Source organism: Muscardinus avellanarius (genome assembly GCF_963383645.1).
Source record: "Muscardinus avellanarius genome assembly, chromosome: 17".
Taxonomy (NCBI): Eukaryota; Metazoa; Chordata; class Mammalia; order Rodentia; family Gliridae; genus Muscardinus; species Muscardinus avellanarius.
Window position 1 is genome coordinate 39,085,451 of NC_137803.1, and position 23,085 is coordinate 39,108,535.

General features: G+C 39.4%; 1 protein-coding gene across 5 annotated transcripts in view; it reads right to left on the reverse strand.

The window, feature by feature from the left end:
* FHOD3 (formin homology 2 domain containing 3) overlaps window positions 1-23,085 on the reverse strand; it is a gene marked incomplete at both ends in the record, with an annotated part of 515,230 nt that overhangs the window by 93,513 nt on the left and 398,632 nt on the right. For 4 of the 5 annotated variants that reach the window (XM_080714776.1, XM_080714775.1, XM_080714774.1 and 1 more), the window contains one exon: window positions 21,723-21,836. The exons of the other annotated variant lie outside the window; for it this stretch is intronic. In XM_080714776.1, coding sequence (XP_080570902.1) covers window positions 21,723-21,836 — 114 coding nt within the window. The remainder of the gene's footprint in view (window positions 1-21,722; window positions 21,837-23,085) is intronic. 5 annotated transcript variants of the gene reach the window in all.

Genomic DNA, 23,085 nt, shown 5'->3' on the forward strand with positions numbered 1-23,085 from the left:
ATAACTTCTTCTTTGATCTACTACTATTATATATGTTTTTAATGCTATATGTAGCCAAATCTAATCTGCAATCAAGACTGAAGGAGCTTATCACATTTCTTACAGTGACTGACATAAACTGTTAAGGATATAATAATGTGGTCAATAAATTTTATCTAGCAGATGTACCTGCTGCCCCAAACTAGAGAAAATTCATTCTTCTCAAATACACAAAAATTATACAAAAACTGTCAATTCTGCTAGGAGGCTCATGAATACATGCCAAGAGTTAATTCCATATGACCTACTTTCATGACCACAATGCAACTAAGTTGTAAATAAATAGAAAGGAACTAAATTTGAAAAGAAAGCCCTAACTGGAAAATTTAGCTTAGGTCAAACAGATAAAAATTAGAAAATACTCAAAGAGTACCCCAATGGAAAAGCTGTAGATCAAGTTTTGGAGAATGCTTCTAACAAGCTATTTTGAAGAAAATTTATTGCTTAAGTATTTGTAATAGAAAAAGTAAAAATTGATGAGTAGACAACAAATGAAAAAGCAACAACAGAATAAGTGCAAAAGAGATAAAAGGAAAGAAATAATAGAATGATGGGGGGGCCTAGGGGAGAAGGGAGGGAGAAGCAATGGAGGAAGCACCTCCATTCAGGTACATATGTGGAATTACCAATGCTGCATGTTAGGGGAGGGGAAGGAGGGAGTGAAGAGGGAGCCGGGGAAGCTCACCAGCTGCTGCCGCATGTATGTCCCTAAGACTCAGAACTGCATTATGATGTGAGACTGCACTGCACCAATAAAACACTAAAAAGATAAATACAAAGACCAAGGAAACAGGAAAACAGAAGTAAATGAGGACAATCAACAAAACCAAAAGCTGGTTTATAATTAAAAATCTAATAAATAGAAAAATTCAAAAATTCAGAAATGACAACTAAACATAATTACAGATATACAAACCAAATAAAATGGCAAGAAAAGGGGGATTTTATAATAATACATTTAGAAACTTCAAATAAGTGAACAACTTTCTAAAAATATGTAATTTACCAAATATGACTCAGAAAAAAACAGAAATTTTAGATAGCCCTACTCACCATTTAAAATAATTGAATCAAGCCGGGTGTGGTGGCGCACGCTTATAATCACAGTACTTAGGAGGCTGAGACAGGAGGATTGCACAGGTTTGAAGCCAGACTCAGCTACTTAGTGAGGCTTTCAGAAACTTAGTGAGACCCTGTTTCTAAATAAAATAGAAAATAGGTCTGGGAGCATAGCCCGAAGGTAGAAAGCCTTTGGGTTCCATCCCCAGCACCACAAAAAATAATAATAATTGAATCAATTAATTACAAATATATCTACATATACCAAAAGGAAAACAATTTCACCAAAGTCAGAGTTTTAAAAGCAGTTTCTACCATTCAAAGAAGAGTTTAGCTGAATGATATGCAAAGTTTCAGAAGACATAAAAAAAAATTCAACTTATTTCTTATGTGACTTTTATGCTCATGTAATATATAGGAAAGAATGGTGTGAAAACAGAGACTTCGATGTCGGCAGCAAGCATGAACATGATGAAATAAGGAAATGAGATGGCATCAGGCTTGTTCAATGAATGCCGTTTACCACATTAGCAGATGAGGAGAGAAAAACCAAGACCACCTCTGTAGATGCAAAGAATGCTTTGAACCTGACACCAACTTTTATAGAATCTTTAATTGGGCTTAGGAACAAAAGAAAACCTTCTTAACCTGACAATGGGTATTTAGCAAAGAAAAAATTTTAATTGTGGTAATCATCATTCTTAAGCTAAAAAAATGAGTAAAGTTGGAAGTGATACAAAAATGCCCCTATCATTGCTTATATTTGAAATTATTCTAATGGTACTTGACAGTATACTAAGTGAACACAGGCAGGGAAAGAAACACAATGCCATTAAATGATGATTATCTGACCAACCATATAGAAAGTCAATAAATTATTAGAATGAGTCCAATAAAGTTTTCTATATATAAAATGTATAAAAATCAATTGCATTTTTATATGTCTGCAACAATTTACCAAGTTAATCACAAGCAAACTATGGATTATTTAACTAAAGTACAAAAGACATTTATAAAATGTCATTAAAAGACTCAAATATAGTCTCTAGGTATGGATTAATGGTACAGTGCTTGTATAGCATGTATAAAAGACTCAAATACATGAAAATTATATTTATGTACAGAAAGTTAGTCAAGATACCAATATTTTTTCTTTTTTCAATTAATACAATTTCAATGCACTTCGAAATAGACATCCCAAAAGAATTTTTTTCACCAAACTTTACAAGTCGAGTTCAGAATTTTTGCATAAGGATAACTGAGATAATTTTGAACAAGAACAAAGGAGAGCACTGGCCTCACTAGACATCAAGCCCATTTTATAATCACAGTGATCAAGTGCTAACTGATATTGGTGCATGAATTGAAACATGGACTATTGGAATGAATGTAGAGCAGGACATAGACTCATACATATAATGTAACACTGATTTATGACAGATATATCAATACAGAGTTGCAAGAAAAGTAATAGACTATTTGACAAAGAGTACTAAGACTACTCTTAGTCATATCAAAGAAAAAATGGCTCTTCTTCATACCAAACTTTATTCAAAAAAATTTTCGGTAGTGAATAATATGCAACTTTTAGATTTCAGAATAGGAAAGATTTTTTAGACCAAAAAAGGGCAACCAAAAAGGAGAGACTTGATATATGTGTATATATTACAATTTGAAATTTGTGTGCATTGAAAAACTACCTAAGAATGAAGAAAATCGACAGTCCAGATAAGCTACCCATAACACAAATAAATTGAAGAGGATTAATACACAACACTGGCAGTTCCCATGTGGACAGGTGCCAGTGGGCAGGGGTTCAATATGAACCTTCCTATCACAGTTAGCAGCTGGGCAGTCATCAGGAATGTGTGCCACCCTAGAATGCACCTGGCAAGCTGAAGTCATCAGAAGTTAGAGTCGAAATAGCTGTGACCTAGTGAAGCCAGACACTAGGAATGCAGATACAAAAAGCCAGAGAGGACCGGGCGTGGTGGTGCACACTTATAATCCCAGCATTCGGGAGGCAGAGACTGGAGGATCTTGGTTTGTGGACAGCCGCAGCTACTTAGTGAGGCCCTTCACAACTCAGTGAGACCCTGTTTCAAAAAATAAAAATGACTTAAAAATAGGACCGGGGATGTAGCTTGGAGGTGGAATGCCCCTGGGTTCCATCCCCAGTACCACACACACACACACAAAAACAAGCCAGATAGAGATAGAGATAGAGATAGATAGAGATAGAGATAGATGGAGATAGAGATAGAGGGAGGGAGGGAGGGAGGAAGGGAGGGAGGGAGGGAGAGAAGAGAGAGAAGAAAGAGTTAGTTTGCAAGAGAGGGATGATACACTCTGAGCAACAGTAATGGTGACATTTAATCTGTGCCTTATGAGGCCCTGGAGCTGGTACCCAAACCCCACCTGGTTAAAGCGTCTCTCACTGAGACATCAGAAAAAGAAGCTCCATTTTACTGAACTATGGCTGGTAATAATAGCTCATATGCAAGAAGATGGGACCATAAGTCAGTTACATTATATGAAAAATCTCTTTTAATCCATACAGCCTCTTGTACTAAGTTCTCTTATGGGGATAACAGCAGAGCTGGTATTTAAGCTGATCTGTCAGGCTAGGGCTTATGTTGACCAATGTCCCTTCTCCTCCCACACCACTGGTATTTAGTAAAGTACCATTTCCACAGTACCTCTCACAGTAGATATATTGGCATAATTATTTATTTTTTCATTTCTCCCCACTACTTTGAGTTTGGACTTTACCGTTTTCATACATGTTATTGTATTTTCTATTGACAGCTTAAGTTGTGGGATCCAATCCTATTCTATTATTTATATCTGGCACATAGAAGAACTTCACTGATTGTCTGAAGAATCAGTTCACTATTGAATAAACAGGACACATGAAGCGAGAATGAACTGCATATGCCAGTCTCAGTTCTTCCATCGCAGCCCACTCTCTAAGGGAAGACACTTGATGGCGACCTGCAGAGAAAGGGCTTTTTGCACAAGACCCTGCCCTTTGGCAACAGCTGAGCAAAGCGGGGTTTCTGTCCAAAAGTAGCTGAGTGGTGGCCTGGGAGGCTCCAATAAAGAAGGTAAAGTCACAAGCATGCTCCCAGACTCTGAGCTGAGAGGTGGGCAGGAACCGAAGTCACAGGTCTGCAGGTGGGGAGGTCCTGGGTGGCCCGGTATGAGGCCTAATTAGGAGAGGCCAAACTAGAGAATAAACTGAAGCCATGGGCAGGGAAAAAATGATGCTGAGTGTGTGAGAGAGGAAGGCAGGGAAACCGGAAGCAAAGGGACAGACAGGAGAGAGCCACCTGGGAGGGACTAAGACATGGTAATGGCGGAGCTAAGGACCCCACGCCAGAGACATGGGTGGCCCTGGTCTCTGGTGCAGGGATTTGGGAGACGGCCGTGTCAGGAAGGGGGCTGTTTGGCCTGTCAGACTTCCCTGAGTACACAGGAGGCCTGTCCTGTGTCTGACAGCCCAGCGTAGTAACAACTGTGGAAGTTCCTACCTAGCCTCCCATTGCTGGGGGTAATCCAAGCTCAAGGAGTCTGACATAAAAGAAAAAGAGAACAGGGAGGGCAACAAAGCATTGTATTGGCATGAAATATCCCTGCAAGTCATGTTCCAGTTTTTGGAGAAAATTGTTACTAGAAAAGCCAAATCCAAAACTCAGTGTGCAATACTGCAGTGTTAACAAAGCTCCCTTCTCTTCGCACCAAAGTTTATGTGACACTTTAGCCCAAAATTCAGCTTCAGGGGCACTGCTTCCATCTGACAGCTCCATGTGGAATCTCAGAACCACACGATGTGCCCCTCACTATCTAGGTTAATGTTCTTTGTATTCATTTTCCCGTGACCAAGTGACAGGGCTTTCCAGGACTCCAGACTTGCTTGAATTTTGACTTTTTCTTTCTAGGAGTGTTCGCTACTGTCAGGGACCCAGAAATCCTACTACAATGGTAATCAGCAATTTGTAGTATTTACCTTAGGTTATTCACTTTCCTATATTGCCATTCTTTTTTTTTTTTTTTCTTTTGAGGGAGAAAAGTAAAGTCTAATGACTTCCATTGTTTTTCTCATAGAAATTTAGTATTATTCCCAGTATGGTAACTTGAGTAATAAAAGAATTGGTTCCAGAAAGAACCAAAATTATATAGTTGATAATAAAAATAATTTCTTAGACTCATAAACAGTTACATGTGTTCCACAACACAGCGATGTTTTAAATACATAAACACTAACTTCTATTTCTAAGACTTTACTGCCCTCCTAATGAAAAAGTAACCTGCAAGAAACAAAAGACCACCAGTTCAACACTGACCCTGAGTGGTTTGCAAGGTCCCTCGGCTCTTAACAGAATAAACCCACTGTCTGGCTAAGCAAACACAACAGAGATGACTTGATCAAAAGTGTGTTGGGGGTGTTGTGTGTGTGTCAACAACAATCTTTCTTTTTCGATAATGGGTTGGCACTTTGTTCATTTAGTAACCAGCAAAAAGACTAAACATAAAATGGGATGTCTTTGTTAAGATAAGGCTAAGACAATAGAATAGATGAAAACATCTAAATTTTACGTTTTAAAACATTTGAGAACCATGCAAAAATATAATTTAAGCCTGTCATCTAGCCTATAAGTTACTTTTTGAGCAGAATGATAAGTTAAAACTAAAATAACTCCTGTTTGTTTATTGCCCAATAAATATTTAATGGATGTACACAGTATCTTATATTTAAAAAGACACAAAATATGGCAGCTATTCCTTTAAAAAATAGTCTTTTTCTATCGCCCTGATTTTGGGGTGAATATGTAACTTGCTGTAGCCAATACAACAATCAGAAATGTTTCTCAGTACCAGCAGAGGGTTGAAACTTTTTCGCTGAGACTTTTCCCTTGTTGCCCCTGGGAGCCTTTCAAGCAGGACCATGTAAACAGGTTGGGGTAAGGCTAGAGGAGGAGGCACGTGGCCCAGCTGCCCTGTCTAGATCCAGGTACTGGTAAGGCAACCAGTGGCCAGCTGATCACTAACACCTGAGCACCCCCAGCTTCATCTGCTCAAGGACATCTGGGCCAAACTGTCAACAAACAGAATAGTGAGCTAAATGCATAGTTGTTCTTTGACGCCATGGTTATTATTTTAGTGAATTCCTCCTCCTCCTCCTCCTCCTCCTCCTCCTCCTCCTCCTCCTCCTCCTCCTCCTCCTCCTTCTCCTCCTCCTCTTCTCTTGTTCTGTTTTTTTGCAGTTCTAAGGATGGAACCCAGGGGGCATTCTACCTCTGATCTACCCCACCCCCAGCCCAATTTTTTATTCCTTTTTTGGAAACAGGGTCTCACTAAGTTGTAGAGAGTCTCACTAAGTAGCTGAGGCGTTCCACGAACCACGATCCTGATTCTCCTGTCTCAGCTTGAAACAGAATTGTTTCCATTACTGTAAGAGGAAGCTGGTTCATTTTTGGTGGCTTGCAATAAAATCTAAATATAGGAGTAATTCAAGCCATCTTAAAATCTGATCCACTAGCTAAATTTTCTCCCACTCTTCCCCACAAAGTACTCCTGCCAATCAAGCCAGTTACCTTCTTTCTCTGCAACAGTCAACATCCTTTGTCTACTCAGACACACACACTATAAATATACATATATACGATATATACAACATACGCTATATATATTACTATACACACACACACACACACACACACACATCTATCTATCTATTGTACTGGAGATTGAACCTAGGGGCATTCTATTTCTGAGCTACACACCCCAGCCCTATTTTATTTTGTAGTTTGCTAAGTGCTGTGGTGTGCATGTGTGTATACACGCTTTGCTGGAGATTGAACCCAGGGAGATTCTGCCTCTAAGCTATATTCCCAGACCTATTTTTTTTATCTTGAATCAAGGTCATTATTTTTGCTATATAAGATGCTGAGAACCTCACTAAGTTACTGAGGTTGGTTGTAAACCTGTGATCCTTCTATTTCAGCCTCCCAAGTACTAGGATTACAGGCTTACACCACTGCACCTGGATTGCTAAGCACTATTTTAACTTGCTAAACTGATCAGGACTTGCTAAGTCACTGAGGCTGGCCTTAAACCTGTGATACTCCTGCCTTAGCCTCCCGAGTAATGGGATTACAGGCATGTACCACCACACCTAGCCAGGACATGTTCTTTATTTTTCCAGACTCTAAGATATGTCCTTGTGGCATATCACATATGATTGGTTTCTTCTTTGTTTTGTGAGTAAATACCATTTCTATCAAGGCTAGAAACCCATAAGATCATGGTCCCTGTCTCCTACTTATCTTTTCTCCACCACATCTGGCTTGTTATGTGTCTCACTTGAGTGTCAATGCACACTGCTCCAATTCAATTGTTTAGATCAGTGAGTCAAGCAATGTCATAAACCACATGCTTTATCAACTGAATAAACCAATAAACCCATTATTAACATTGATTTTTTCTTTTAAATACAAATTTCTCTTTGCAGAAATTAGTTTTACTAATAACAGTTATAAAATAAATGTTGATGCACTGAATGCAACTGCTTTTCTACATGTAATTTCAGGGGGCACACAGGGTACACTTTTGGACTTCCACTTTCAGGTTGTATATGTAGCAACAGAAGCCAAATCCTCCTGCATCTGAAATAACTGAAAACAAGACAAAATATACAGGAGGATGGCACTCAAAGAACTGGACATCAGAGAGTACAAGCTAGTGATTCCTGAAAGGTGAGAAACAAGGGAGGCAATCCCTAGTACTTTCCTTGCTTACTCCTGGGAGAAAGTTTTCGGGATGTGGTGCAGAAAGGAAGTCTAGACGTCTCTCTGAGTAGAGGAGATGCAGCTGGGAGTCTGGGGACACCATGGTGGCTGAAGTTGGCAGGGTAATGTACAAGAAAGGGGCTACCCAGAAACAGACTTTTCCTCAAGTATTCAGCTGAAGACTGGTCAGCAAATGTGTGTGAGGAAACTACCTGAGGCCAATGAAAGAACAACTCAAAAGAATTACAGTAAACCTCACCTAGAGATTACATGGAGCAGCACCTGTTCCCAAGAGTCAGAGAAAATCCTGGTAATTCAGAGGGCACTGGTTAAAGTTCTAATAAGAACCTTGCCTCAGGAGTGGAAAAATGTTGAAAAAGCACAGCTTTGGTCCAATCTAAGGAAGGTAAAAATATAATGCTCAGAAAGATCAGACTGCTTCTGAGTTAAGTATATCACAAAACAAAGCTCAAAAACATTTACAGGAAAAATATCCAGCATGCGACAAGGTAAAAGCTATAGATGCAGCAGCCAGTAAGAAACGACCAAGGGGCCAGGTGTAGTGTCACATACTTGTAATCCCAGTTCTTGGGAGGCTGAGAGAGGAGGATCAAAGATTCTCGGCCTTCTCAGGTACTTAGTGAGGCTCCCCACAACTTAATGAGACCCTCGTTAAGTTTTAAAAAATAAAAAAATGGAGCTGGGGTTGTAGCTCAAAGGTAGAATGCTCCCTGGGTTCAATCCCTAACACTGCAAAAAATATATATCTATATCATGGATACAAAGAAGTAAAACATGACAAGGCATAATGAGAGGGGAAAATAAATCATTTGATGCCAGAAATGACACAAATAAGGGAATCACTGAGGTGGAACATTAAAACAGTTTCTCTGCTGGGCGTGGTGGCGCACGCTTGTAATCCCTGCACTTGGGAGGCTGAGACAGGAGCACCGCACAGGTTCGAAGCCAGCCTCATCTGGCTTAAGAGACCCTGTTTTAACATAAAATATAAAACAGGTCTGAGAGTGTAGCCCAGAGGTAGAAGGCCCCTGGGTTCCATCCCCAGAACCACCAACAAACAAACAAACAAAAAAGTTACTCTAACTATAGTCCACAGACTCAAGAAGAGAAAATGATTTAGCATGTTAAGATGGGAAGGGTATAAAAAAAGAACCTAGCTGGAAGAGTAGATTGACACTGCAGAAACATGATTAATGGACTTGAACACACAGCAATATAACTATTCAAAAATGAAACATTCTGAGAAAAAACAATGAAAAAATCAAGAACCAATAAACTTTAGAAAAACTTCAATTGCTCAGCAGATATGTAATTTGAGTTAGAAAAAAGGAGAAGTAAAAGTACTATACATTTTTGAAAAAATAAGTACTGAAAAATCTCAAATTGATGAAAACTATAAACCTACAGATCCAAAAATTTCAATAAATCTTAAGTTCAAGAAGCATGAAGAAAACTACACCAGACATATCAATATAAAATTGCTAAAAACCAAGAATAAGGAGAACATCCTAAGATCAGTCAGAGGGGAAAAAGATACATTACATATATGGTACAAAAATAAAGGGTGGTAGAGCTGTGCATGGTGGTGCATGCCTGTAATCCCAGAACTTGGGGCCTGAGACAAAAGGATCACAAATTTGAAGCTAGTCTCAGCAACTTAGTGAGACCCTGCTTCAAAATAAAAAATTAAAAAGGGGCGGAGATGTAGCTCAGAGGTAGAATGTCCTTTGGTTTCATCCCCAGTACCAAAAGAAGAAGAAGAAAAAGGTTACAGAAGACTTACTATTAGAAGGAATGTAAAGTAGAAAAAAGTAGAGTGGTATCTTAACTGAAAGAAAAAATAAACATTTACCAACCTGTAATTCTTAATCTCCCTAGCAAAAAAAAAAAAAAAAAAAATTAAAACACAAAAGTGGACAAATGTCTTTTTCAGAAATGCCCATAAACAGGAAAAATAAGTACATCATCTAGGTCTTAATTACTGTGAAATGTTGGCAGAAGGTAAATGATACCATATGACCATCTTGGTCTACACAGGGAATAAAGAGAATCAGAAAAGATAATTATATGGGTAAAAATAAGTCATTATCATTATTAAACATGCTTAAAAGATAATGGACCTTTTGGAACAAGCATAATAATGTATCATGGTGTTTACAAAACATTCCAAAACAAAAGGCACAATGACTTCAGCAAGAGAACAATAACTCAAGTCCTCTGTCTCAGAATCCTTGTTCTGTGCATGAAATAGAACCCCATCACCAAAGATAGACTGTGGCAAGTTTAGATGAACGATACACACCTCAGACAGCGACCACAGGGCACAAAATGGACTAAGACAATAACATACAATATAAATAAAACATAATATACAATACTGATGTAATGAAACTAAGATATAATAAAACTAATACAGGGTATACAATAAAAAGTCAGAAAAACATAAGAGAAAAAAGAAGATATGGAAAAAATACAAGTAACAAGTACACAGATTTGAGCTCAACTCCATCAAAATCACATTAAATAAAAATGGTTTAAATGCCTTCATTAATAGGCAGAGATTTTCAGACTGAGAAAAAAGTTGAGCAATATGTTGCCTACAAAACATCCACTTTAAATATAAAGCTCAATTTACATTCAAGTAAAAAATAAAAAATAAAGTAAGTTTAAGCATAAAATATGTTTTCAGAGATAAAGAAAGTCATTTAAAAATCATGAAGGAGCCGATCATCAAGAAGATATAAAAACTGTAAACATTTATACAACTGATAAATAGCTTCAAAACATGAGGGAAAACTAATGGAACTGGAAGAGAGAAGCAGTATAAAATTTCTTCACTATCTTCTCAGTAATTGATAAAATGTGCAGACGTAAAATCACTGAAGATGTAGGATACTAACAGAGTACTAGAAAACACACTGATATTTATAGAACTTTCCACCCAACAACATCAGGACACATGTTTCTTTAAGTGCAAACAAAGTATTTTTCAATAATAAATCGTAGCCTGGTTCTAAAACAAATCTTAATGAATTAAAAAATTCAAGGCATACAAAATAGGTTATTTGATCACAATTTTTCTAAATTAAAAATCAATAATAGAAAGATAAGTGGGAACTTCACAAATATTTACAGAGTAAAGTAAATACTCTCAGTGAGATTAAACATTTTGCACAAAATTAAAATAAAACATATATTAAAAATCATAGGATGCAGCTAAAGCTATACTTATAGAAAATTTTATAATACTAAGTACTTATGCTAAAAATGCCCCAAATGAATGACCTTATTTATTAACTCAGGAAAATAAGAGCAAATTTAAAAGCAGGTTCTTTGGATCAATAAAATTGATAAGACTCTAGGGCAGAAACATCAGAAAAAAAAGACACAAATTACTAACATTAGGAATGAGAGAGATGACATCACTGCAAATTCTACAGATGTTAAAAGGATAATAAAGGACTATTTTTCCCATGTACATATATACTGTTTACTAAAGAAGTAAAAAGGCAACATGTAAGCAATGAAATCACCTTGCAGCTTTCTTGTAAAACACAAAGCTACTGAAATTACTCTTAATAAAAATATGTCAAGCCGGGTGTGGTGGCGCACCCTTGTAATCCCCGCGCTTGGGAGATGGAGACAGGAGCATCACGTAGGTTTGAAGCCAGCCGCGCTGGCTTAAGAGACCTTTCCAAATAAAATATAAAATATAGGTCTGGGAGTGTAGCCCAGAGGTAGAAGGGCTACCAGGAACCCCAGTACCACCAAAAAAAAAAAAAAAAAAGAAAGAAAGAAAAGTCAATAAAATTGACAAGTTACATGAAAAAAAAAATAAAAAAAAATTCCTTAGAAGACAAAACCAATCAAAGCTCACTGAGGAAGAAATAGAGAAGTTGATATCTATTTCCCTGAACCCACACCAAATAACAATCTATTAAAGAAACTGGAGCCAGGCGTGGTGGCACAGGCTTGTAATCCCAGCATTCAAGAGGCAGAGACCAGAGGACAGCTTCACTTACTTAGGGAGGCCCTATTTAAAAAAAAAAAATACTAGCCGGGCGTGGTGGTGCACGCTTGTAATCCCCGCGCTTGGGAGGCAGAAACAGGAGGATCGCGCAGGTTCGAAGCCAGCCCCGCGCGCTGGCTTAGGAGACCCTGTTTCCAAATAAAAATGTAAAAATAGGTCTGGGAGTGTAGCCCGGAGATAGAAGGGCTTCCAGGAACCCCAGTACCACCAAAAAAAAAAAAAAAAAAAAAAACTAAAAAATAGGACTGGGGGTGTATCTTGGAGATAGAATGCCCCTGGGTTCCATCCCCAGTGAGAAAAAAAAAAAGAAAGAACAAAGAAAAAAGAAATTGAATTTATAGTTTAGAAATTTCCCAAGAAAAAATAAATTGAATTTATAGTTTAGAAATTTCCCAAGAAAAAAGCTCCAGACTTACATGGCTTTACTGGTAAATTATTTAAAAAAATTTAAAAAGAAGTAATACTAATTCTAAACAACCTCTTCTAGAAAGTTAATAAGGAAGAAGTACACTTTATTTAATTTTGTGAAGCTAACATTATGATGGTTTCAACCATTTTGGGAGAAGTGTGACAATTTCTTAAGGAGCTAAATAAATATGTACCTAACATATGACCTAGCCATTCCATTCCTAGGCATTTAGCCAAGAGAAATTAAGGCACATGTGTATAGAGAGACTTGTACTTAAAGTATTCATAGTAAAAAAAAAAATAAAGAACCCAATATTCACCAATAGGCAAATTGTTGTTTATTCATGTAATGGAATACTATTCACCAATAAAAAGGGATGGACTATTGAAACACATGATAAAATGGGTGAATTTCAAAACAATATGCTAGTTAAAAGAAGTCAACCCTTGTAAAAGGGTTACATTAATAGAAAACTCTTGAAATGCAAATGAATCTGTAATGGCACAAAACAGATTAGGAATTGCTTAAGGATGGGTAAGGACTATCTCAATGAGCATTAAAAAAACTGTTGGGGCCAGGCATGGTGGCGCACACTTGTAATCCCAGCACTTGGGAGGCTGAGACAGGAGGATCGCGCAGGTTCAAAGTCAGCCTCAGCTGGTTTAAGAGACCCTGTTTCCAAATAAAATATAAAATTGGACTGGGAGTGTAGCCCGGAGGTAGAAGGCCCCTGGGTTTCGTTCCCAGTAACACTACAAAAAACCCCAAAACAAACAAACAAAACAACCTGTTGAGGGCAATGGATGTGTGCATTATCTTGACTGGTCCATATACACATGCCAAAATCTATGAGTAGTTTTTCACATGTCAATTTTATTGCGAAATCTATTGAAATATCCTTTGATAAGTCTTAAAGGAAGCAGGACCATACTCTCAAGAGTCCAGTATTCGTACAAACTTGTGGCTTTCTGTGTTTACAGTTCTGTTTTCTGTTTCCAGTTCTCAGTCTAGCCCTCAGGTTTCTTCTCTCGTAGGCAGCACCCACTTCTGTTTCTCTGCGTCTCTCCAAAGAAAACAGGATTGTGAAAGATTAAAAGCCACCCATGCGTTTGTTATTTGACAAAGCAGGGTAGCAGGGCAGTGAGCTGGCAGGGAACATGCAGTTGGGAGGCACAGCTGCCACCTAGAGGCCCCACCCCCAGCTCTGTAGGAGAGACGCAGAGAAACAGAAGTGGGTGCTGCCTACGAGAGAAGAAACCTGAGGGCTAGACCGAGAAGTGGAAACAGAAAACAGAACTGTAAACACAGAAAGCCACAAGTTTATATTAATACTGGACTCTTGAGAGTATGGTCCTGCTTCCTGTAAGACTTTCTCTGAATTTTAGAATAAAGTAGCCAGGAAGGTGAACCACCTCCGGTCATGTAGGCTCCAGGCACACCATCTCAGTCCACAGGAGGTAAAGGGAGCCCCACTTTAGAAACACAAATACAGAATGACACCAAGGACCAAAAGCTTGAACAGAGGTGAATTAATCAGAGGGTATCACAGTCCTGTCTTTGGAAATCAAAGGAATTATACAGGAAAGATGTCATCTACTTTGGTCTTAGAGGATGAAGAGGGATCAAATGGGTGAAGAGAGAAAGCAAGACAGAGGACACAGCAAATATGGATCAGGGGCTCAGGACAGCCTGGTACATGCATGGGAGAGTGCCTCTGGGGCTCAGGTCCTGTAGGGATGGGGCATGCTAATGAGTCACAAAGCTGAAAGGTGTGTGCAGGACTCAAATGGGAGATCCCCACATGTGATCTTGGTCGGCTGAACCTACCCCATAGGCACGGGGGTGGGGGTGGGGGGCTCAGTCAAGGTTCCTAAGCAGAAAAGGTTGTCTGCTCAGATCTGTATTTCAGAAAGGATGTGGGATAGATATCACTTCAGTAACAGTCCAGGGAATCTCTAGTATCTGTTCTTGACCCAGAGGCCTCGGCAGAACAAGGCAGGGGGTTGGTGAGGCGCCTGGGCCCTCCAGTGCCAACTAGTTTTACCTGGAAGCTGCCAGCAGCAGCCAGACTGGACGTAAGCTTAACTCCATTCATGGGACCCCTATTCCTCCTTTTGTGCTCTTTGGATGTAAGAATCAATTAATTAGGACCACATTTTGCCTTACAGGGACACTTCTTGTTTGTAACAAGATTGCTCTTAGGAGCTCACAGCAGGCAAGGAGGATGCCTGCTGCTGCACAGTACAAAGCAGGTGCAGATTCTGTGGTTCTCTGCTTTGAGTGGTAGGGAGCCAGGCTGCCCCTGGTGCCTTTTGTTTCCTATTGGCAATGGTGGACAGCTACCATCAACTGCCATCACTTAGAAAGGTAATGTCTTTTATTCTGATTTCTGTGCTAATGGGGATTTCCCCACTATGTTTAGCTTTTTTTTTTTTTTTTTTTTTTTAGGTGATACTAGGGATATATCCCAGACATGTTCTACCTCTGAGCTACATCCCTAGACCTGTTTTGTTTTGGTGGTACTGGGGTTCCTGGAAACCCTTCTACCTCTGGGCTACACTCCCAGTACCTATTTTTATACTTTTTTTTTTTAATAGGGTCTCTTAAGCCAGAGCGACTGGCTTCGAACCTGCATAATCCTCTTGTCTCTACCTCCCAAGCACAGGGATTACAAGCATGCACCACCATGCCCATCTTAGACCTGTTTTGTTTTGAAACAAAGTCTAAGTTGTGGAAGGCCTAAGTATCTGAGGTTGACTTCGAATCTGCGATTTTTTTGCCTCAGCCTCCCAAGTACTAAGATTACAAGTGTGTACTATCACACCCGACTCCAATTTAATTTTTTTAAATGAGAGCCCCATGGGCAGTGGGGCTCTGAATTCCACTGCAACAATTTAGAAAACAAAATATTGGGTAGATCAAGTGGCAAAATACACCTAGCACGTATTAGAGACCCAGAAAGGCGCACATATCACATGTTTGCAAAGTGCAGTGATTCAAAAACTTAGCATTAGCTGGGCATGGTGGCACATGCTTGTAATCCCAGCATTCAGGGGCTGGGACCAGAGGATCACTGTTTGAGGACAGCCTCAGCTACTTAATGAGGCCTTCTGCAACTTAATGAGAGCTTGTTTCAAAATAAAGTATACAAAATAGGGCAGGGTGGGGCAGCTTGGAGGTCAAATGCCCCTGGGTTCCATCCCCAGATCCCCCTCTCTCACACACACACACAAAAAAATACTTAACACTGAGAAGAACATTAAGGCTCACGTGTATACTAGTGAGATCCGGACAAGACATAATCCAAGCCAAAGCATACAACAAAGGGAGACACAAACATCTAAATCCAAACGAAACAGACAGCCTCTTAAAGGAGGCAGCCAGGATGAGGGAGACAAAAGTACCAGCGTGGTGGTGCACGCTTGTAATCCCTGTGCTTGGGAGGTGGAGACAGGAGGATCACACAGATTCGAAGCCAGCCGTGCTGGCTTAAGAGACCCTGTTTCCAAATAAAATAAAGTATAAAAATAGGTCTGGGTGTGTAGCCTGGAGGGAGAAGGGTTTTCAGGAACCCCAGTACCACCAAAAAAAAAAAAAAGATAAATTCAAATTAAAATTTTACTGACATACAGACTTTTCATTAACACATGAGCAAAGGTTTAAAGTTTAATGACCCATTAGAGAGAGTATAGGAAAACAGGCTCACACACACACAGTGCTGTTGAGAATCAAAATTGGTATCTTTGTAAAAAGTGATTTGGCAAAAATCAATAAAAATAAAACGTGGGTAGCCATCTTGATTTATTAAATCCATCTTAAGAAATTTATCCTATAGATAATCATACAGGTACAAAATGATACATATATAACCATTGTAATGCAGTATCATCAACCAGGGGCTGTCAATACAGATAGGACTGGGTATACTAAATAGCATGAAGATAAAGAAGTATGACCTGGTCATTTAAAAAAATGGCTACAATTACTGCTGTGGAAAAAAACAGTAGAGATCTTTAAGGGAAAAAGCAAGATGCAGAATAGTTCACACGGTGTGCTACTACTTGTTTAAGCTACATTAAGCATTACCGTGTTTATAGGAGCATGAACTCTGGAAGCACACATGAAGAGGTGCTTAGGGCTTGGTGCTTCTGGGGGGCAGGAGGGAGCTCCACTTTCACGGTGTGTCCCTTCATACTTTTCAAAGTTTATTCTGTGTATATGTGAAATCCACATAAAAATTAATATAACAAAATTGAAAATTGCTTCCTCTTCTTTTATGATCTAGTAATTCTACTTCTAGGGATATATATTAAGAAGAATTTAAATTGGAATCTTAAAGCAGTATCTGTACTCTCATGTTCACATTGGTGCATAATTCATAGGAGTCGAGATATGAAAACGACCCAACTACCCATCAACAGACGAACAGATAAATGCAGTATTTACATGCAGTGGAATATTACTCAGCCTTAAGTAATTCACCATTCCTGATAACACACTAAATGAAATTAGCCAGAGAAGGACAATAGCACATGATTCATCTTGTGTGAGACATCTAAAATGTCAAAGACACAGAAGTGGATCATACAATGGTAGATACCGTGGGCCTGGGAAAAGGATATGGAAATTACTGCTGAATGGGTATATAAAGTTACCATAATACAGGAGGAGCAAGTCAGAGAGCTGCTGCACAACATAGTGCCTATCGGCAACAATGTGTTATGTACTGAAGATCTGTTAGGAGTGTAGATCTCCTGTTAAATGCCCTGATCACAATACACACAGCACAAAACGTCACATCCTTTGTTTATCCCACACTATTCATTATGACTTGGGCCATAATTGTATGGGCCAAGCCATTCTCAACCTCTTCCATGGACACCGGACATTAATCTGTAAAGCAAGCAGGTCGCTGTGGTTTATAGTAAGCAATGGCACCATTATAAGTGGAAAGAGAAAAAAAATTAATGCTTAATGTGCATACTGATCCTCTAGGTTTGAGCTGAACATGTCCACAGGGAAGCTGCTCCCTAAAATCCAGGCTCAAGGACCCCCTGATGCCCTGCCCTGAGCTCAGGACACGCCTCTTTCTCAGTGCACTCCAGTCCCAACAGAAAGACAGTGTCTTAAGGTGCTGTCAGCCCCAGCCCTGGACCTCCTCTCCCTCACACCCACTCACTTACTGAATGTCTTACCACCACCAAACAAGCCTCAGGCCACCATTTCTGAAAAAGGCCACAAGAGGGAGACGTCACTGCAGAGATGCAAAGAGAATTCACTCTGCCTTCCCCCAGGCAGGGGACTCACTTTGCAGTGTTATTGTTTGCTTGTTTATTTCTCCATTTGAATACTTGAGATGAATGGTTCAAATATTCCTGTAATTTTGTTGTCTTTCGAAAAGAAAATATTTAGAACTTCTCTGCTCAAAAAATACATTTTCAAAGTTGAAGCGTTTTTAAAGTCTGCTTTCATTAAACTGCTACATCTTGAATCCCTGAGGGTCTCTGTAAATAGTTCTGCTTTTCTTGTTTAGTTTTGGCACAACTTAAGTTCCAGTTTCATGAAAATTAACGCTATGCTCTTTTTCTAAAATAGAGCCCTTTAAACAAAGCTGTAATAGGAGACTTGGAGATAGATTAGTTTTAATACCCCTGCATTGACTTAATTTTGTATATTTTCTCTTCATCAGTTCCTTTCTTGGTCAATTTATCATTTGTAAGTTTTATGAACATTCAACATATTAACACACTTGGGAAAACCCCAAAAACTCTAAGGTCCTAGTGATGCCTGTTTGTATTACCAAAGTGGCCATAGGCCTGACAGTCCTAGGACTTGAGAGGAATGAGTCTGGTCTCCACATCGAGTTCTAGAGTTCTAGTACTGTTCCAGGTTCTGGCATAATGTTTATTAACTGGGTTGTGCTGACAGATGTGGGCTCTCATTGCAAAAAAAGTAACTAATGTTCATAATACTTCAATAGCTTTCCTAAGAGTTTTTCTTTTTTGTTTAAATAATATATGGGAATATAAAACATCTCAACAAATTCTACTAATACATCCCAGCAAAAATAGTCACATATCTTAATAGTGTAAAGAATACTCATGCATAGCTGAGCATGATGAGCACACCTGTAATCTCAGTACTTGGGAGGCTAAGACAGGAGGATTTATAGGTTTAAGACCAGCTTCAGCAACTTGGTGAGGCTCTCAGCAACCTAGAGACCCTGTTTCAAAACCAAGAAAATAAAAAGGGCTAGAAGTATAGCATAGAGGAATATACTCTTCAATCTTCAGTTCCATATCACAAAATACAAATAAATAATAGCAACAACAACAACAACAAAGCCTTGTACACATGGAATTGTATGATAAGAAACATCAAAACATCAAAAATTCAGATGCCAAAAATGAAAAAACCCTTACATACAGAAACTATTATCACAAATTCAACTTATATAATATGCTCAGGCAATGGTATACAGATATGACTTGGAGCTGAGGAGCCCTCCTATTTATTTATTCATTATTTTTGCAGTTACAAAACATAAACTAGCAAGGTGAAAGTCGGAGGGGTTGAAGCAGCCAGGCCCAGTGGCTTCTTGGTGTTAGTGAAACTGTGCATCTGATATTGCAAGTCATTCATTCCAGGGTTTTTCAAAATCACAAATAAGGATGGTCAAAAAGACACACAAATGTAAAGGAAATCATAAATTCTTCAGAGTTACTTTACTGGCCAGTAGCCAGTCAATGGCAAAGGTAACCAAGTTCTTACTTAGATCACACACAGGCTGAAAGAGAACAGGAAGCCTGGAAGAGCAGTTTCTGCCAGTGCTGATCTCAGGTGACCCTGACCCTAGGCGGGTGCTCTTTGGATGCTTCAACTCCAGTGATTGCCTACGGCCTAGGACTGCTGAGTCCACACGAGCCTAGGACTATGGAACACGCCCTTCAATGCCAGAGTCCTAACCGCTCACATTCCCTACACTGAACATTACCACCACCACTTAGCTTTTCATCTAGTAGGTCTTGTTTCCTTGTTTTGAGCATCCATTAATTTGCACAAGCCCGACCCCTCCCTCATTCTGCTTCCCCTGACCCCATTTTCTCAACAAAGCCACCCAAACCTACTGCTCCTCTCAGGCCATAGCTGCTGCCACCCTCTTTGGCGTGGTCATTTCTCTCGCACTCTGATGTACTTTCCTGACAGCCTCTGTTCCTGCAACCTGCTGGGTTTTTTCTCTGCTGCTGAGATATTAAACTTGGCTCTCTATCTGCTTTCAAACCTGAACAACAACTTCTATGGTCTTGGGATAAACTCTGCTTCCTCCCAGGATATTTAAGGTGTCTGAGACCCAGCCTCACCCTTCCTTGTTTAACTCCAACATCATCCCAGGAGGGCAATCCAAGCAGACAAGGAGATGAAGGCAGGAGTCCTTCAGCATCATGTGGCCTGGGCCGGCCAGCTGGAGCCACACCTGGCTCTTCAGGGGTTGGGAATTGGGCAGAGGCTGGGGTTTCCCCTTCAGAACCTGGGGAAAATGTCCTGAAAGCCCAAGGTGGTGGTAAACCCAAGGACGACTCGGACCTCCTGCCCTTGTAACTCATCAGCTTTGTGGGCCTCTAAACTGTTAACAGCCAGTGAATGGTTAAGTCGCTGCATTCTTCAACTGGTGTCATGACAAGGACTCAGCTATTCAACTGGTGTCATGACAAGGCCTCAGCTATTCAACTGGTATTATGACAAGGCCTCAGCTATTCTGGGGAGGGGGGCACAAAAATGAATGGAGCTTGGTTCTAACCTCAAAGGAACTAGTGGCTACAATGTGTGATACCTGTAGTATATAGCATCAGTTGGAATCCAATCTTCTTCATGTTGGCACCAAATCTTACATCCTATATTACAAATTACTTCTATGGTGACCTTTCTAGGACTACAGGTGACCTCAGCTAATCCCAAGCAGAGGTACTCTTATGCTAAAGGATAGACCTACACACAGGAAAGGGATCTTCAGGATAATAGACCAGTTTCCTATTACCAAGACCTAACTTCAACTGCCTGTACCCAGCCCAGTGCCACAAGAGCCAGATGCTGTGAGATTTATATACCATTAGACAAGCAAACCCCGTAAGACACCCTCCTTCCTGGGACTGAAAGGTATTCCATGTTCCACAGCATGACCAAAACTCTCACTACCATGAGCACTCAGCAAAACGTGTTTCAGAATACATGGAAGAGGATTTGAATGGGCAAGGTGGTTCATTTGTTTTAAAAGAGATTTAAGGAAAATGATATGAGTTGCTCACGCCTAGGTGCCTGATGAATCAGAAACTACTAGATAGTGCATGCCATCATTGTCTACACCATCCTCTCCCGCCAGACACACACAGAGGCTTCATGCAGCACTCTTGTTTATTTGCTCACCAAGATTGCCCTCCAACGGGTGGTATAATTGGCATTTTACCCTCAAGGATTAAGTAACTGGAGGCAGTGAGTTGATAACTCAGCATTCTTGCCATGTAAGGGTAAGTGTTCCTAATTGTTCTAAAATTATAGGTCTTACCTTTCCCTTGTAAACACATCCTTGTGCAATCACTGGCTTCTAGGAGTAATAATCAGTGAATTTCTGGTGGTCTAATACTCTTGCCAAGGTAAATTCTTTCCATGTGCCCATATCATTCTTTTCTCTTCTGGTAGGTCCTGGATTAATTACATAGCACCTTAATGGGCCCATTACCTTTTGATTTGCATTAATTTAATCATTCAAAGGTGAAAACTGATGTGTCTAAGACAAATTGTAGAGCTTACATAATATCCAGAACCAAGCCAGGCATGGTGACACATGCTTGTAATCCCAGCATTTGGGAGGCTGAGACAGGAAGGTTGTGGTTCGTGGACAGCCTCAGCTACTTAATGAGGCCCTTTGCAACTTAGTGAGATCCTGTTTCCAAATAAAGAATAAAAATAGGGCTGGGAGTGTAGCTCAGAGGTAGAATGCCCCTGGGTTGCATCCCCAGTACTGCAATGCATATATATATATATATATATATATATATATATATATATATATATATATATATATAATACAGAACCATTCTTAAGGGGTGAATCAAAATATTACCACCTAAATATTTTAGAAGAATTTTTATACTTTCTATGGAATGTATGTGAAAGATGACACAATAGCCACAAAAGACCATCTCTAATAAAATAATTGCATAGTAAATAGTGTGGAAGACAGAATAGTCTTGCTTTTGGAGCATGTTCTGTAAAGGATAACACTTCAGAATGTTTTTTATTTGTACTTATTTTTAACCTCTAAATCAAACCGATTTCCCTTAAAGACAGTGAGCCATCAGTGTGCTTATAAACTCACTTTTCCAGCCGGGCCTCCTGTGGAGGTGAGCCAGACGATCCGGGCACAGAGGACGCACTGGATCCAGGTGAGAGTCTGGAGGAGTGGAAAGAGTTGTTGCCAAAGTTGCTGTATCTAAAACGTGCAAAAGTTTAAATTGGAAGAAAAGACTGAGAAAAAATTACAAGTCAATAATAAATGTGATTTAGCAAATCATTGTAATTTTTGTAAGAGAAGCACCTGTAGAAACACTGCTCTTGTCAGTGACTATTCTAACCCAGACATTGACTAACTGCTTTGTTCTGACAATTCCTCATTAGAGAAGTTCCCAAAAGTCCCTAATCATTAGGCAGCAAGATCAATGACAAAGGGCTTAAAGAAAACTCTCACATTTTGGATCTTTTTTGAACATACATTAAAATTAATTGCTAACATAAATTAAGATGCCCAGGTACTTTCTTTTGAACCATAATGATTTTTCTTACCTCTCATGATGGCACAATTAGTGTTAATTCCATCAAAAGTCTGAAAATATTCTATGCTTGGCTAAAGAAATATCTTATTAAAAATTGTGCTTTAGTTATTTCTGAATCAATCCCATTCATTACATATAATCCCATCGCACGCCCCATGATCAAGGAGAACCTGTTCCCGGCCTTCTGAAATGGTCTGCTTCTTAGAAATGGATGGCTCTATGTTTTCATCCAACATTTCCCCGGAACCTAAATTATAGCCACTAGGAATCCATGAGCTTTGATCATTCCTCTGTCATCTTGACAAAGGGAAACTCAGGATTTGAAGTATTCTGGAGTTTGTGTTCTATTTTCAGAATGCATGTCCTTCAGCAGTTTTTATTTAGCTATCATCACTCACGGCACACCCATGAAAGAAATCATCGTCTGAGTTTATTATATGGAGCCAGACACCCATGATTAGTTACAAATGATGAGATTTAGAGAACACTGCCTCTTAAACTACAAAGGCACAGGGAAGGGCCTACTCCTTCCCCTAACCTAGTTAGGGGCACGATGATAAATGTGCACAAAGACCTTCTTGCATATGGAGAATCCATTCCAAACTCTAACAGAATTCTACACTCACCCTTGTGAAAAACAAGCTAACTTCAAAGTGGTGTGTGTGTGTGTGTGTGTGTGTGTGTGTGTGTGTGTTCTTTTTATACTCTATTGAGAAGTAATTATGCTTTGGGAACCTAATAAAAAGTGACATTATTATTTCATATACTAAAAATGAAATGCAGAAAGATACGCATTGAAACATTAACTGCCCTTCCAGGTATAAGACAGAAATGGCTTGGGAAGTATGCTATATTGTTCATCAGTGAAATATGCAACCACTAAATATGATTATCAATGTTGTGTCAGCA